At 38.4% G+C, this 13,836-nt stretch overlaps 1 protein-coding gene across 1 annotated transcript; it reads left to right on the top strand.

Moving 5' to 3' along the window:
• Positions 1-7,328: 7,328 nt before the first annotated feature.
• On the top strand, positions 7,329-12,229 carry LOC102664326 (uncharacterized). The gene is made up of 12 exons (XM_006575963.1): positions 7,329-7,415; positions 9,272-9,330; positions 9,775-9,919; positions 10,001-10,268; positions 10,363-10,421; positions 10,554-10,680; positions 10,758-10,848; positions 10,925-11,078; positions 11,237-11,316; positions 11,402-11,522; positions 11,607-11,777; positions 12,068-12,229. Exons 1-12 carry the CDS (start codon positions 7,329-7,331, stop codon positions 12,227-12,229), a joined length of 1,524 nt encoding a protein of 507 aa, XP_006576026.1.
• The last annotated feature ends 1,607 nt before the right edge of the window (positions 12,230-13,836 follow it).

Genomic DNA, 13,836 nt, shown 5'->3' on the forward strand with positions numbered 1-13,836 from the left:
GGCTTGCCTTACTTTCCTCACAAGGCTGGTGTTTCCCTCTGCTCACAAGTGTCTGGTTTAGTGTTTGCAATTTAATAACAACCTACAAGTAAGACTCCAGAGTTTTGCATTTCATCTCAGTTAAAGTTATCTTCAGTTACCTTTGGTGGATCACTAAGGACTTTATTGGCTTGTATCGGGGCCTGACTACAAAAAAATCATGGTTTTTCTTGGAAATTCAAACTTAGGATTATAAGAGAGCAAAAATTTTTTAATTCTGCCTAGGCCTTTTACTTAGCCCTTTTATTTCTCCACGACACTTTTCTATTGACACCTCTCTTGTTCTTTTCTTTCTGTCCTTTATTTAATCTTCCTCCTTTTTTATGGAATTAGGCCTACAGTTTGTAAAAGGTGTTTTATTGTGTGCTGTACCATTGTCTTGGCCGCTTATCCCCAAAATCCCCCAAATTAAGACCTTTATAACCCCTTTTTGCTTTCTTAAAATCCAAAAGGGTCAGGACTATCATTTTTTTTTTTGGCTCAAAGGGTCAATTCAAAATAATCTATTGGCTCAACATGGGTGCAAGGGACAAAATAATGTTGGGTTGGCTTTTTGGCTAAGTAGGTAAATAAAGCAAACATGGCCTTGATCATATCCACCTCAAGTAACTAATCTAACAGTCTAAGAATGATGCAAAATTAGGAACTTAAGAACAGGTGTTTTCTCTCACAATTAAGTTCACACTCTCACCGGGACTAAGTAAGTATTCGACGTACTAGTTATGACCTTGTTCCATCAAGCTAACCTTTTCCACTCTGTGTTATTCATGTTCCATTTCTTGACCTGACTTGTGCTTCCAGAACCAGTGTTTCTCCAATGATCAGTAGCATCTCAAGTGTTGGACCTTTCAAAACAAGCTAAAGAATTATGACTGCTCAAGTTATCATGCAATTATTACTCAGAAAACACATACTGATTACTAATATTATTACTACTACTTTTTTAAATTCCCAAACAGACTACATTAAAAACATAAAAGAAAACATAAAGACATAAAACATAAAAACATAAAAACATAAAATAAGATCATGTGCTGCCTCCGCCCAAGTCTACCCATGGGCCCCAATCAGCTCCAGCCAAGTCAGCAATGAGGTCTCATCAACTACAGGATCCTCAGTAGCGGCTCCAGAAGGCTCTTCCCCCCTGTCAGTGGAGGGCTGGTCTCCTGGCCAGGCGACCAACTAACGATAAGCCTCGGGAGTGGTGAGCGATGGGTCCATCTGCAGGTGTAGGGATAGCCTGCGCATGTTCTCCATAATGAGCTACTGTCCCATATGAATGGACCTCAGCATTTGACCATGGAGATCAACAGATTTTGATGTAGATGCTGGCGGAGGAACAACCGCCTCAAAAGGTTGAGAAGGACGAGGCTCCTCTGATGCTGGCGCTGAAGCTCTGGTGTGTGTGCGGCAGGTCCCTGGAAATGTGATAGATGGATCGGCAGGATTCCAGAAGTTCTTCTTAATGTACGCAAGGTTAATCACATGACTGAGTGACTCAAAAATCAGGGTGTCAGAAACAACCCCTGAATGTCACATAGTGTCGTGATCAACGCTGGAAACCCGAGCCTGGAAGTGCTGGACTGGGCGATCTGGCTGATATGTAGAGAAATGAGGCTGTCCAGGTCCAGGTCCATCTTCATCACCAAGCCATATATGAGTCGGGCCCTGTCAACATTAATATCAGAAGTATGAGAAGTAGGAGCAAGATTAAAGTAAGAAAGGACACTCCATCAACATTCAGAACAAAGCGTCCCCCGGAAGTACATAAGGTGGAAAGAATGGCGTCACGATCTGGAGGAGTGCGGAGGTACTGAGAGTAGGCTGGGTACTCCTTTCCCTCTGCCAGGATGACCGGGGTGTCGAGGAAGTCATTAATCGCCTCAGCATCAAATCTGACCACCTGTCCTCGAACCCTGCAAAACTTCGGACTGTGGTCCTCTGGATCATATAGGTTGGAGTAAAACTCCTTCACCAGAGCAACATCAATCCTCTTCTCTGGTAATTAGGTCAACACCTGGTCCCATCTGCGCCTCTGGAGCTCCTGGAGGAACTCGTTAAACATCCCAGGTGCGAGCTCTACATTCCTCTCCGGAAGAATGTTCTGAAGCTGAATGTTGTCCTGGTATCTGTGCCATGCGATCTCTGAAGTGAAGCGGGAAGAGTCCCAGCCTGATGCTTCCCCAGGTGAGGGCATGGCTCGGCGTTTGTGGGAAGCCATCTGAAACGAAAACAAAAAAATATCAGAAACAGACTGCAGTTAGTAAACAGAGGGGGTGCAAAAAGATATTTAGAAGGGAGTGTAGTTAGTGAAAATGGGGGTGCAAACAGTAAGGCACCAGGCTGATGGGCCCTAAGGCCCAGCCCCGCACTTAACGCCCCCTTCTTGTGATGGGGGCACGCGCTTAGCGCCACTGGCACACGCTTAGCACGTTCACTGAGTCTCATGAGCGCGCTTAGCGCGAGGCGCCAACTAAGCGTGTTCTGCATTTTCTTGTCCTGTCTGGTGTAGGCTTAGCGCGCGCTTCTTTTTTCGTTTCCATGCTGCCTGTTCTTGCTAAGCCTCTGTGTAGGGCTTAGCGTGATGGTACCTGCAAAGTATTACAGCAACAGTCCAGATTCCAAGTCTCACCTATTTTCGTAAAAACTGCGTGAAGAGGCACAAGGAGGCAACTAAGTTTAGAAGAAATGCAGAGAAAGAGGGTATAGAGAGTGGGAATGCGCAGAAAAGAAGAAAAAAATGAGGTGGTTGAAATTTAAAATAAAGAAAAGCAGCTCGGGGGTTGGACAGTTTCGAAAACTGTCCAGCAATTTATGGTTCGCGCGCCAAGGGAAGCGTCCCTTGGTTTTCCCTCAAAATTTAAAAATTTAAAAATTACCTGGGTGCTTAGCGCCTGGATGCGCGCTAAGCGCGTGGCTTCGTGCAGCCCAATTCTCTTCTGCTATTAGTACCCTCCTATTGCTGAATTCACCTGCTAGGCCTTTGCTTTCTGCACCTCCTATTTTTTATTTGCACCTATTGGGCTTTTTTTTTAATAAATACAGAAAAATGACTACATTTATACAAAATATGTTGGCTTGCCTCCCAACCAGCGCTTAGTTTATTGTCTTTAGCTAGACACTAGGCCTCCTCAAGGGTCATTCAAGTAGATGATGGTCGTCAATCGCTCTAGTTGTCCTCTGTTATATAGCTTTAAGCGTTGTCCATTGACGATCCATTTCTTCTCAAAGTTCTCTTCTCTAGGGTCCACCAATTCTACTGCTTCGTGAGGTTTGACTTCTTTGATTATGAATGACCCTGACCATTTGGACTTTAGCTTACCTGGAAATAGCCTTAGTCTTGAGTTAAAGAGTAGTACTTGTTGCCCTGGCTGGAATTCTTTCCTTTGTAGCTTCTTGTCATGATATGCCTTCATCTTTTGCTTGTAAATTTTGGATGACTCATAGGCATTCAGTCTCATCTTTTCTAATTCCAGCAACTGTAATTTCCTCTTTTCTCTGCATGCGTTGTTATCAAAGTTAAGCAACTTGAGAGCCCAATAGGCTTTGTGCTCCAACTCCACTAGTAAATGACATGCCTTCCCATACACTAGCTGAAATGGTGATAAGTCGACGGGAGTCTTGAATGCTGTCCTGTAGGCCCAGAGAGTATCATCAAGCTTCAAGGCCTAATCCTTTCTTGATGATGCAACTGTTTTCTCTAGGATTCGCTTGAGCTCTCTGTTAGAAATTTCTGCTTGGCCATTTGTCTGAGGGTGATAAGGTGTGGCCACCTTATGTTTTACATTATAGTGCTCCAGGATTTTTTTTTCAACTGATTGTTGCAGAACTGCGTTCCCCCATCATTAATCAAGGCTCGTGGGACTCCAAAATGGGAAAAAATGTTCTTCTTTAAAAACTTTATCACTACCCTGGCGTCGTCTTTCGGCGTGTCTATGGCTTCCACCCATTTGGAGACGTAATCCACAGCTACCAGGATGTAGACATTCTCGTATGAAGAAGGAAGAGGCCCCATGAAGTCTATGCCCTAATAGTCAAAGATCTCTACTTCCATGATATTCTGCAAAGGCATCTTATTCCTTCGACATATCCCCCCTGTTCTCTGGCATTTATCACAACAACGCACAAACTCGTAAGCATCTTTAAAAATAGAGGGCCAGAAAAAACCTAATTGTAGCACTTTTGTTGTTGTTCTGTCGCCATTGTGGTGTCCGCCATAAGGTGAACTGTGGTAGTGCCAAAGGATGATGCTCCGTGCTTCCTCCTTTGTGACACATCTTCTTAATAGATTATCAGCTCTTGCCCTAAACAAATGTGGATCATCCCACACATAGAAGCGTGCATCATGCACGAATTTCTTCCTCTAACTCCAATTAAACTCCTCTGGAATGACTCCCGTGGCTTTGTAATTAGCCATGTCTGCAAACCAAGGTCTGGTGGTAACCTGCAAAAGAAACTCATCAGGAAATTCTCCTTTTACCTCTAGTTCTTCCTTGGTGACTTCTTCATTCTTTAATCGGGATAAATGATCAGCTACCACATTCTCGGATCCTTTCTTGTCCTTGATGATGATGTCAAATTCTTGTATCAGCAGGACTTATCTAATCAGTCTCGATTTTGAGTCTGTTTTGGCGAGCAGGTGCTTGATGGCGGCATGATCTGTGAAAATGGTGACCCTCGACCCTATCAAGTACGATCTGAACTTCTCCAAGGCAAAGACAATGGCTAGCATCTCCTTTTCTGTGGTAGCATAATTTATTTGTGCTTCATTAAGGACCTTGCTAGCATAATAGATGGTGTGAAATACCTTGTCGTGCCTCTGTCCCAGAACTGCTCCTACTGCATAATCACTAGCATCACACATTAGTTCAAAATCTTTACTCCAGTCTGGTGCAATCATTATTGGTGCAGTGATGAGCTTATTCTTCAATGTCTGAAATGCTGCTGAACATTCTTCATCAAACTTAAAAGCCACGTCCTTATTCAGTAGGTTGCTTAAGGGCCTTCTTGTTTTGTATCTATGGCAAAAAATTCAAACTTAATTAATTTTCTAACTTTTAATCACAAATAACTGCTAAATAATGAATTTTAAGCCAAAATTTTACTAATTCTCTACTATTAATTCACAATTATTTAGCAGTTATCATATAGTTAATTAGTTATATTTTTCTCATAAATTAATGTATATTTTTAATTTATTTCAAATTTTTATCTAAATAAAAATACAAAGATAATATTTTATATAAGAAATGCTTATTAGGTAAAAACATGTTTATTAATGGTATCAATTAGTAGATGTCATTTGTTTCAACTCGTGCAGTAGAGACATTCATAGTATATGAACTGATGCTTTTTTTTAGATATATAGGAATTGATGTTAGAATTATTTGGTTAGTAGTTGTATTAAATATATTAAATCAATTATTTAGTTAGAGTTATTAATATATTTTTAAATCTTATTAATATTCAATCAATTATATCTTTTTAATCTTTCCTTTTAGTTATTTATAAGTCGATCTTTTCTATATTATAAAACATCATAATTTTATAGAATTTTTTATAAGGTTAAAAAAATATCATTGAAAAATAATAGAGAAATATATTTAATCCTTGCAAAAAGTCTTATCTAAAAAATTTAATCTTGAAAAATAAATTAAAATCTAATATTATCTTTGAAATATTTGTATTATCTATTGAGTTAAGAATAAACCAACAGAATTCCTTAGGAATTATAATGTGATGGTTAAGTGAGAGGATGTTGTCAAAACTACAAAGGACTGAAACATTATTTGAATAATTGAATGTTTTAATACTGAGATTTTGTAGAAAGAATGTGAATAACATGTTTTTTGTTACTTTTTGTGTAGCGTCAATCTTTTTTTTTTCACAATCCTGCATAGTATAGAAGATTTTGATTCATATCCAATTTTATTGCTGGTGAATTACATCACGCGATGGGTAAATAATTTATGTTTCATAGGTTTATAATTTGATTCTTTATAATGTATGTGTTATTGTAAGTCCATAAACATTTCTTTCTGGAGGAGCGGTCCAGAGTGTGGTTGGACTGTATTAGATGAGACTTCCAAACCTCTGGAATGTTTTCAAGTATAGTATGTTTGTCAAGCTACCTTCATCAATGAGGACCTTGGACACCATGAAATTGGCAATTATGATGGAGACAACCATGAGGTCATCCTGGTTGATAGGGTTGATGCCCTTGAAGTCCCTATCTGTGAATGCGATGGGAGGGAAAATTCATGGTGATGGCATATTGGCATAGTTGATGTTGATGTCTCGAATGGCATGGAGGTGACGCTTGCGAGACTGATTAACTGCCCGCCATAGGAAAATCATGGTGTTGATTACACCTCCGATTTGTTGGGTGGGCTCATTTTCCTGTTCTTGCGGAGTTTGTCGCTCGTGTCATTGTTGGTGGTGCCTCTGTCTCCCTCGATCTTCTGCTTTGTCCTTTCTTCTATTAGTGTCATGGTTTCTATGTTGATCCTCTTGGTGTCCTCCGAGTCTCAGTTCTGTTGGGTGATTGTCAGGCCTCTCTACGAACTAGGCTAGATCCCTAACCAGTATGAGCTCTTCTAGTTTGTCTTTTAGGGTCCAACAATCTTTTGTATTGTGACCGTAACTACGATGGTATCTACAGTATTTGGTTTTGTCTAACCTCGACCTGGGAGGAATTGGCGGGGGTAGCTTTATGGGTACCTCCGTGTTGAAGGCCTCCTCAAGGATAGTAGTGCGATTGGTCGTCAAGGGTGTGTAATGCTCACACCTGGGTTCTTTTGGAAGAGGCTAGCGCTTGTCGAGCTTGTGCCTTTTGTCTGACTTGTGTTAGTTGGTCTTGGTACCTCCTTCTCTTTTGTCACGCTTTTGTCCGGCTTGTCGGACCTCGTTTCTAAACCTTGACATCTCCATTTGGATGTAGCCTTTGGCTTGTTCATGTAACTCCTCCATGCTACTAGGGTTTTTTTTTTGCATAGACTATCTGCGAACTTATCAAGCCATAAGGCAAGCAACATAGAGTGTAGTGCTACTTCTGGGTTGAGATTTTGGATCTGGACAACAATTCTTCCAAACCTGTACATGAACTTTCAGAGAGATTCACCATCTTCTTATCATAGACTGGCCAAAGCGGCATATGTCATATGGTGTGACAGGCTAGTCGCATATTGAGAATTGAAGCATTCAACAAGGGTGTTGAAGTTGTCTATGTACCTTGGAAGTAGTCCTCCATACTAGGTTAGTGTCACCCCTTTGAGGGACGTAGGGAAGACATGACACAAGATTGTGTCGTCGTTGGTGTAGAGATTCGTCTGGGTAAGGAATGCATCCAGATGTTCATTTGGATCAGTGGTTCCATCGTACTACTCTAGGTTGAGTGGTTTCCAACCTAAGAGTGTGTCGATTTCCATGATGCGATCGACAAAGGGGTGTCAATGAGTAGCCTTCCCTTTAGAATGATGTACATGGGAGAGATTGGGATCATCTTTGGTGTTGACGGTTTGTCAGGGGTGTGATTCCCCTTGAGTGTACTAATGCATTGTGTAGGTAGAGTGCTAGTTGCCCTAGGGGAATCGCACACGAACCTCCAACTGGTCATGGTCAACCTTAAGCTTTCTAAGCTCCTCCTCATGACATTGCTCCATCTCTACAATGCGAGTTTAGAGTTGTTGGAGGGTATCAATATTTTTCATGGTTGTTAGGGTAGGATTAAAGCCTTCGAAAGGGGTCTCGCGTCTAAAGCTAGACCGCATGCTAAGCATGAGTGAAAGAGAGGCCACGGGGTAAGTTTTATCGTGGCCCCACGGTGAGTGCCAAATGTACTTACATGTTGGGCTGAGAGTACATTTTGTTAGGAGAACAAAAGGGAAGACCTGTAAAACAAAGGACTCTATTGCCCAAGAAAGTACGTGAGTTAGGTGAGAATGAGAGATTAAAAGGGGGGCATAGAACCTGGTACTTATAGAGTAGAGTGGGAGTTACGAGCCCTGTTTTTAGGGGTTGTTACGGTGTTGTAACAACCCTTGTAGATAATTACTAGCTTGTAGATAATAACTAGTAGATAATTGTTGCTTATTAATAATGTGTAGCTTATATATAATTGAATACTTGCCACGTGATAAGGAGATTGCAACATATTCAAATAATGAAGTGGTCAGAGATAACATGTCGGTTTGGGAGCCTAACTGCTAAAGGTGATACATTTGTGCTCCTATGCTAGGCTGACATGGAGGGATGGTGTGTGTGTTGGAGTGCCACGTCTACTTTGTGGACCTTGGACAATACACCTTCTAAGTTGTTGTTTTCCATTTTAAAGGTTGGGAAAATGCAGGTGGATAGGTAAGATAACTCAAGGAAAGGATCACACAACTCATAGGGAAGTGAAGGGAAGAGATACTTAGAATTCATAAAGGTTGATTCATGGGGAGACCAAGACATACATCTCACTAGGGAGAGAGACATCTCACATGGGAGAGAGACAATGAAAGACAAAAAAAAATATTGTTATGTTAAAGTTGGTTATTTTAAATGGATAATATTGAATATATTTTAGCAATTAAGGATGAAATTGAATATTTTAACAATACACATATTAAGTTGAACAAATTAAATAAACAAGAGAAAAAAAGTAAGTGAAAAAACCATTAAAATTGTTTTATCTATATACTATCTAATAAAAGAAAAGTATCTAGAAAATTCTAAAATGCCCCTACCTAAGGCTGTGACACCTGTCCATTTCCTTGGTTTTTCGGTCTTTTAGCCTTTCCATTTCCCACTCTCCTGCCTCTTACACGTGTCTGATTTCCCAGATTGTGCCTTTTACACGTGTTTGATTTCCCAGATTGTGCACGTGCTCCCATTTTCTTCTTTACGTGGTTTTTGAAATTAAAAATCTTTTCCATTTTATCTGTCATGCTTCAGTTTGGGTTTTTTTCTTTTCATCTTTCCACATACAGACCAGGTTTGGGTTCTCTTTCGTGCTATTTTGATGTAAGTTTTCTTACATTGCATGTTAGCTTATCGTTTTTTGCCTTCTCTTTTCTTACATGCATGTTACCTTTTCATTTTTTGGCTTTTGTTTCGGTTCTGTTTTCATGTCTGTTTTGTTACATGCATGTTACTTTTTTGTTTTACTGTGTTGGACGAGGTTTGGTTTCTCTTTTGGTGTTGTTTTCATGCATCTTTTGTTACATTCATATTGCCTTATGTTTTTCAGAAATTGCATGTTAGCTTATCGTCTTTGTCTGTTCGTGCTACTTCTGCTGTTCTGTTCTGGTGTTGTTTTCATGTGTGTTTTCTTACATGCATGTTAGCTTTTTGTTTTTCTGTGTCGGACGAGGTTTGGATTTTTTGTTACCTTATCGTGTTTCTCTGTTCGTGGTGGTTTTGTTGTTTCGTTCTTTTCCTGTTATCTACACGAGGCATGTTCCTTTTTTTGGGATTGGTTTTTTTATTTGGGCTTTGTTTTTTAAAAAAACTTAACTTCTTTCTTGCAAGATTATCTACGAAAAACCAACTACCGGGCAATTTTATGTCTTTGCCATTAGTTTTGTGCATTTTTGCCCGACACTTTTGTTTCTTCCTTATGGCCTGTCTTTGTTTGTTTGTGGTAGCAGTTAGACAAAGACATCACATAAGAACAAGTGGTGCCGCTCATTGTTGGTTTTTTGGATGATTGTTTTGGGTGTTGAAAAATGGCATTGTTGCATTTTTTTGCAGTATTATGGCACGTTCTCCAAACAAGATAAAGAACATCGATGGCTCAAAAGAAACTCTTAAACTTGCTGTGAGGATCACTGATCTATGGTTTATTGGGACGCCTAACAAATCTGAGCAAGCTGAGATGGTTTTTGTTGACTCTGATGTATACTTCAATTTTGTGTTTTTTTTCTAGATTTATTACATATTGTTCAGGCCATTGTGTTGTAACTTTAATGGAATCCAGGGTGATGAGATCCATGTTGTTTGTAAACAAGACCAACTGAAGTCTTGGAAGATGGACTTGAAGGAAAATTGTACTTATGTCATGCACAATTTTAAAGTGCTAAAAAACAACGGTCAGTACAGAGTCTGTGATCACCAATTTAAATTGGTGTTTATTGGGGTTACTGTTGTAAGGAAGTGTGTTCTAGACGACCTCCCTTTCAGAAAATACAGGTTTGCTGGATTTGCGAATGTTGTGGCTAGCCAGTTTGAACCTGGCCTATTGGTTGGTATGTTAACTTATATTTTTGCAATTGAGTTTATTTTCAAAGTTCTGCTCTTTTTGGAATAAATAACATTCCTTGATTTTCCTACTTGCTTTAGACGTTATTGGTGTTGTGGAGGAGGTTGTCTTTCGCCATGTTTCAGGAAAAGGTAGAAGGGTAGTCTTTAAACTAAAGGACTTGAGGTAAAGTTCGATAGTTGCTAACAATTTGTGTCATATGCTTTGTCAAGTTATGGCTATGATTACATTATTAATAACTGATTGTCTCATAACTATTTGTTTCTAATAGCCAGCAATTGCTATCTTGCACTTTGTGGGACAATTATTGCTTGCATTTTTAAAGTTCTTAGATGATCATGAAGGTCATAGCCCAATTACAGTTCTATTGACCCATGGTAGAATAAAGGAAGTTCAAGGTATATCCTTATCTTCAATTTATTGGTTCTTTTGTTTATGCTATTCCATCTTATCATTCTGTTTTTAAATGATTTAGGATCTTATCCGCCATCGGTTAACAATTCTTTCAAGGCTTCAAAGTTAGTTATTAACCAACCGGTGATGGAGATTCAAGAATTCAATGAACGGTATTTTTTGTATGTGATGTGTAATATGTGTTGATCAATTTTTGTCTTACTTTTGTTGTTGATTCTATATTTGTAGGTTTGCAGAGTTGGGCATTGAGGCCTGGTCATTTTTTAAATCCCATGGTGAAGGCAGTTCACAACTTTCAGGTTCTATCCAATTATCATCAAAGGAATCATTCTTTGGAAAGGCTGAGGCAAAGACTATTGTTGAGATTAACACCATCTCTGAAGTAATCATCTTATAGATTTTAATTCTTTACCCCCTCCCCCACCATCCCAAGTTTATGCAGCATTTGATGTGTATGTTGTTTCACACAAGAAATTGTTTGTGCAACTGTTGGCACAATTACTAGGATTGTCATGGACAATCATTCATGGTGTTATACAGCTTGCATTCAGTGCCATAAAAAAAGTGATGCAGAGATGGCGCCCTTCACATGTGCATGTGGCAAATATAATAAGGAAGTTGTGCTTAGGTCATTGCGATCTTTTAAAATGTTGTGTATTCTTCATACCTTCATATTTTTTACATTGTTGGTACATATGGTAGTAGGTATAGGATTGAGGTGATGATCAACCACAGAGATGAAAGCACAAAATTCCTGCTTTGGGACCGTGAATGCACTGAATTGATTGGTCAATTAGCTGATGCAGTTAATAGGCTTAAAATTGAAGTACGTTTTTGGATTCAAAAGTAACTCTTTATCTTTGATATGTTATTTTTTGTTTGTGTGATAAAATTATTCTCTTTGCACAAGGATGGTGATGTTGATTTAAATGCTTCACCCGAAGCACTTGATAAGTTGTTGGGTTATGTACTTGCTTTTAAGATAAAGGTGCAACCCAAGTTCAGGAATTCTGTTGTTTTGAAATGTTCAACTGACTCAAGCTTAATAAATGTTGTGATGGATATACTAGTTGATGTTGAGGTATTGTTCTATGCAAGTTATTTCACATTAACTATTGTCAAAACTATGTATTCTACCGATACTTATTTGTTTTGCATGGGTTGTGTTGCCATCAATGTATGTCTTATTCAGACATCTTCAAAAATCAATATCCCAGCCTTTGATTCCAATCATTCTACCGAACATGAATCTACGAGTTTTAATCATGACCCTCATCTTTTAATATGATCTTTCTTGCAACTCTTCCATTTTGACACTTCATCACTTTCAACTTAGTATTCAACTTATTCATTTCTATTTGTTTTATCCAGCAATCCATGTCTGTGACAGCAGACCATGATCCACTGCTTGGGCTCCCATTGACACCTACAAAGCGGCAGACATTTCAAGATTGTGATGATGAAGCAGAGAGCTCTCAAATTTTACCTGCACAGCTTTCATCCAACAAATTAAAAAAACATGATGCAATTTAGTGCATTTGGTTGCTTGCAAGTTGTGCTAAACAATTTTTTTTGCCTTGCTATTTGCATATTGTAAATTGGCTCCTACCTTTAATTTTGTTGCCGTGGTGTTCCTTTAAAACTTTAATCACAACTTTTGTTAAAATTTCAACCTTATTTTGTATCCAAGTATTGTGGGATTTAAGTTTTGTTGTTTATGCGATCTCACCTTAACTATTGCACTATATTTCAAAACCCTTATTTGTTCGATTGTTAAAATAAATACCGACAAAGCATGGTTATATTAATGGTTATAAAGGCATGTTTCAAGAAACTCCACAGATTCTCAAAGTTCATACAATACCTATGCAACAACAACAACAACAACAACAACGCCTTATCCCACTAGGTGGGGTCGGCTACATGGATCAACTTCCGCCATAATGTTCTATCAAGTACCATACTTCTATCCAAATCATTAAGTTCGAGATCCTTTTTGATAACCTCTCTTATAGTCTTTTTGGGTCTTCCTCTGCCTCGAATTGTTTGTCTTCTCTCCATCTGGTCTACTCTCCTCTCCTATGAAAATGTTATAAATTCAAATATATCGCGAAAGATGGAACAAGTAAGATTTGGAAATACAAATCACAGATTGCTAGACAGAAAATTCAGAAAACATGTTCTTCACAATGATGATAGCTTAAATTTCAATCAAAGTTTTAGGGGGCCATTAAAGCATCTGATTTTAAGGTGTACATGCTTAATTGTCTCAGCACAAAGTATGCACAGGAAACAAACTAACATGTTAGAAATAATTACCATGAAACATCGATCACCATGACAGCTAAACCAGCATTCATATCTGATTAATTTTCTAACAACAAAATATACACACCAAGACAAAAGTATCAGCTTTCGAGTCTCCAGAAACATGATCTTGGATCATCAATGATATGTAATTAAATATTTATTTATTATCAATCATCGTTTAGCCTCATTTGTTATTTTAGATGGCATGTTTGCCTTGATCTAACTTTGACAAATGTAGAATCAGATATTTTATAAATTTACTCCATCTTTCATCATATCTCTCAATATGATGTACGATTAATAACACAAGCAAAAAAAAAAAAAATTTCTCCTTAGGTTGACATCCTACTTCTACCATCCATAACATTTTTCATATCAGATTTCTTATCGATGCTGCCAAAGCATGACTATAACAATGGCTATAAATGCATGTCTAATCATTTTTATCAAAGTATGGTCCATTTAATTAGCTATCAACATTCGTAATTTTAGTATTTTTCCTTATGCTTATTGTTTATTAATTACTTTTCAAGTTTTAATGCAGCCGCCAAAACCATGGCTATAATCATGCCTATACATGCATGTCTAATCATTTTTATGAAAGTATGGTCCATTTAACCAGCTGTCAACATTGATCATTTTAGTCAACAAGTCAAGTTATATCTTGGTCTGAGTGGGAATAGCATTTCTTTTCTGCATGTCCATGGACTTTTGAAGTTTTAATTTACCATATATTGTAACATTCCAACAAGAAATCACTAAAAAATTTATAACTCAGTCAACATTAACAACAAGCATCAAGAACATGGATAACCATCAGCATGGAAATC

Source organism: Glycine max, chromosome 2 (assembly GCF_000004515.6).
Source record: "Glycine max cultivar Williams 82 chromosome 2, Glycine_max_v4.0, whole genome shotgun sequence".
Lineage (NCBI taxonomy): Eukaryota > Viridiplantae > Streptophyta > Magnoliopsida > Fabales > Fabaceae > Glycine > Glycine max.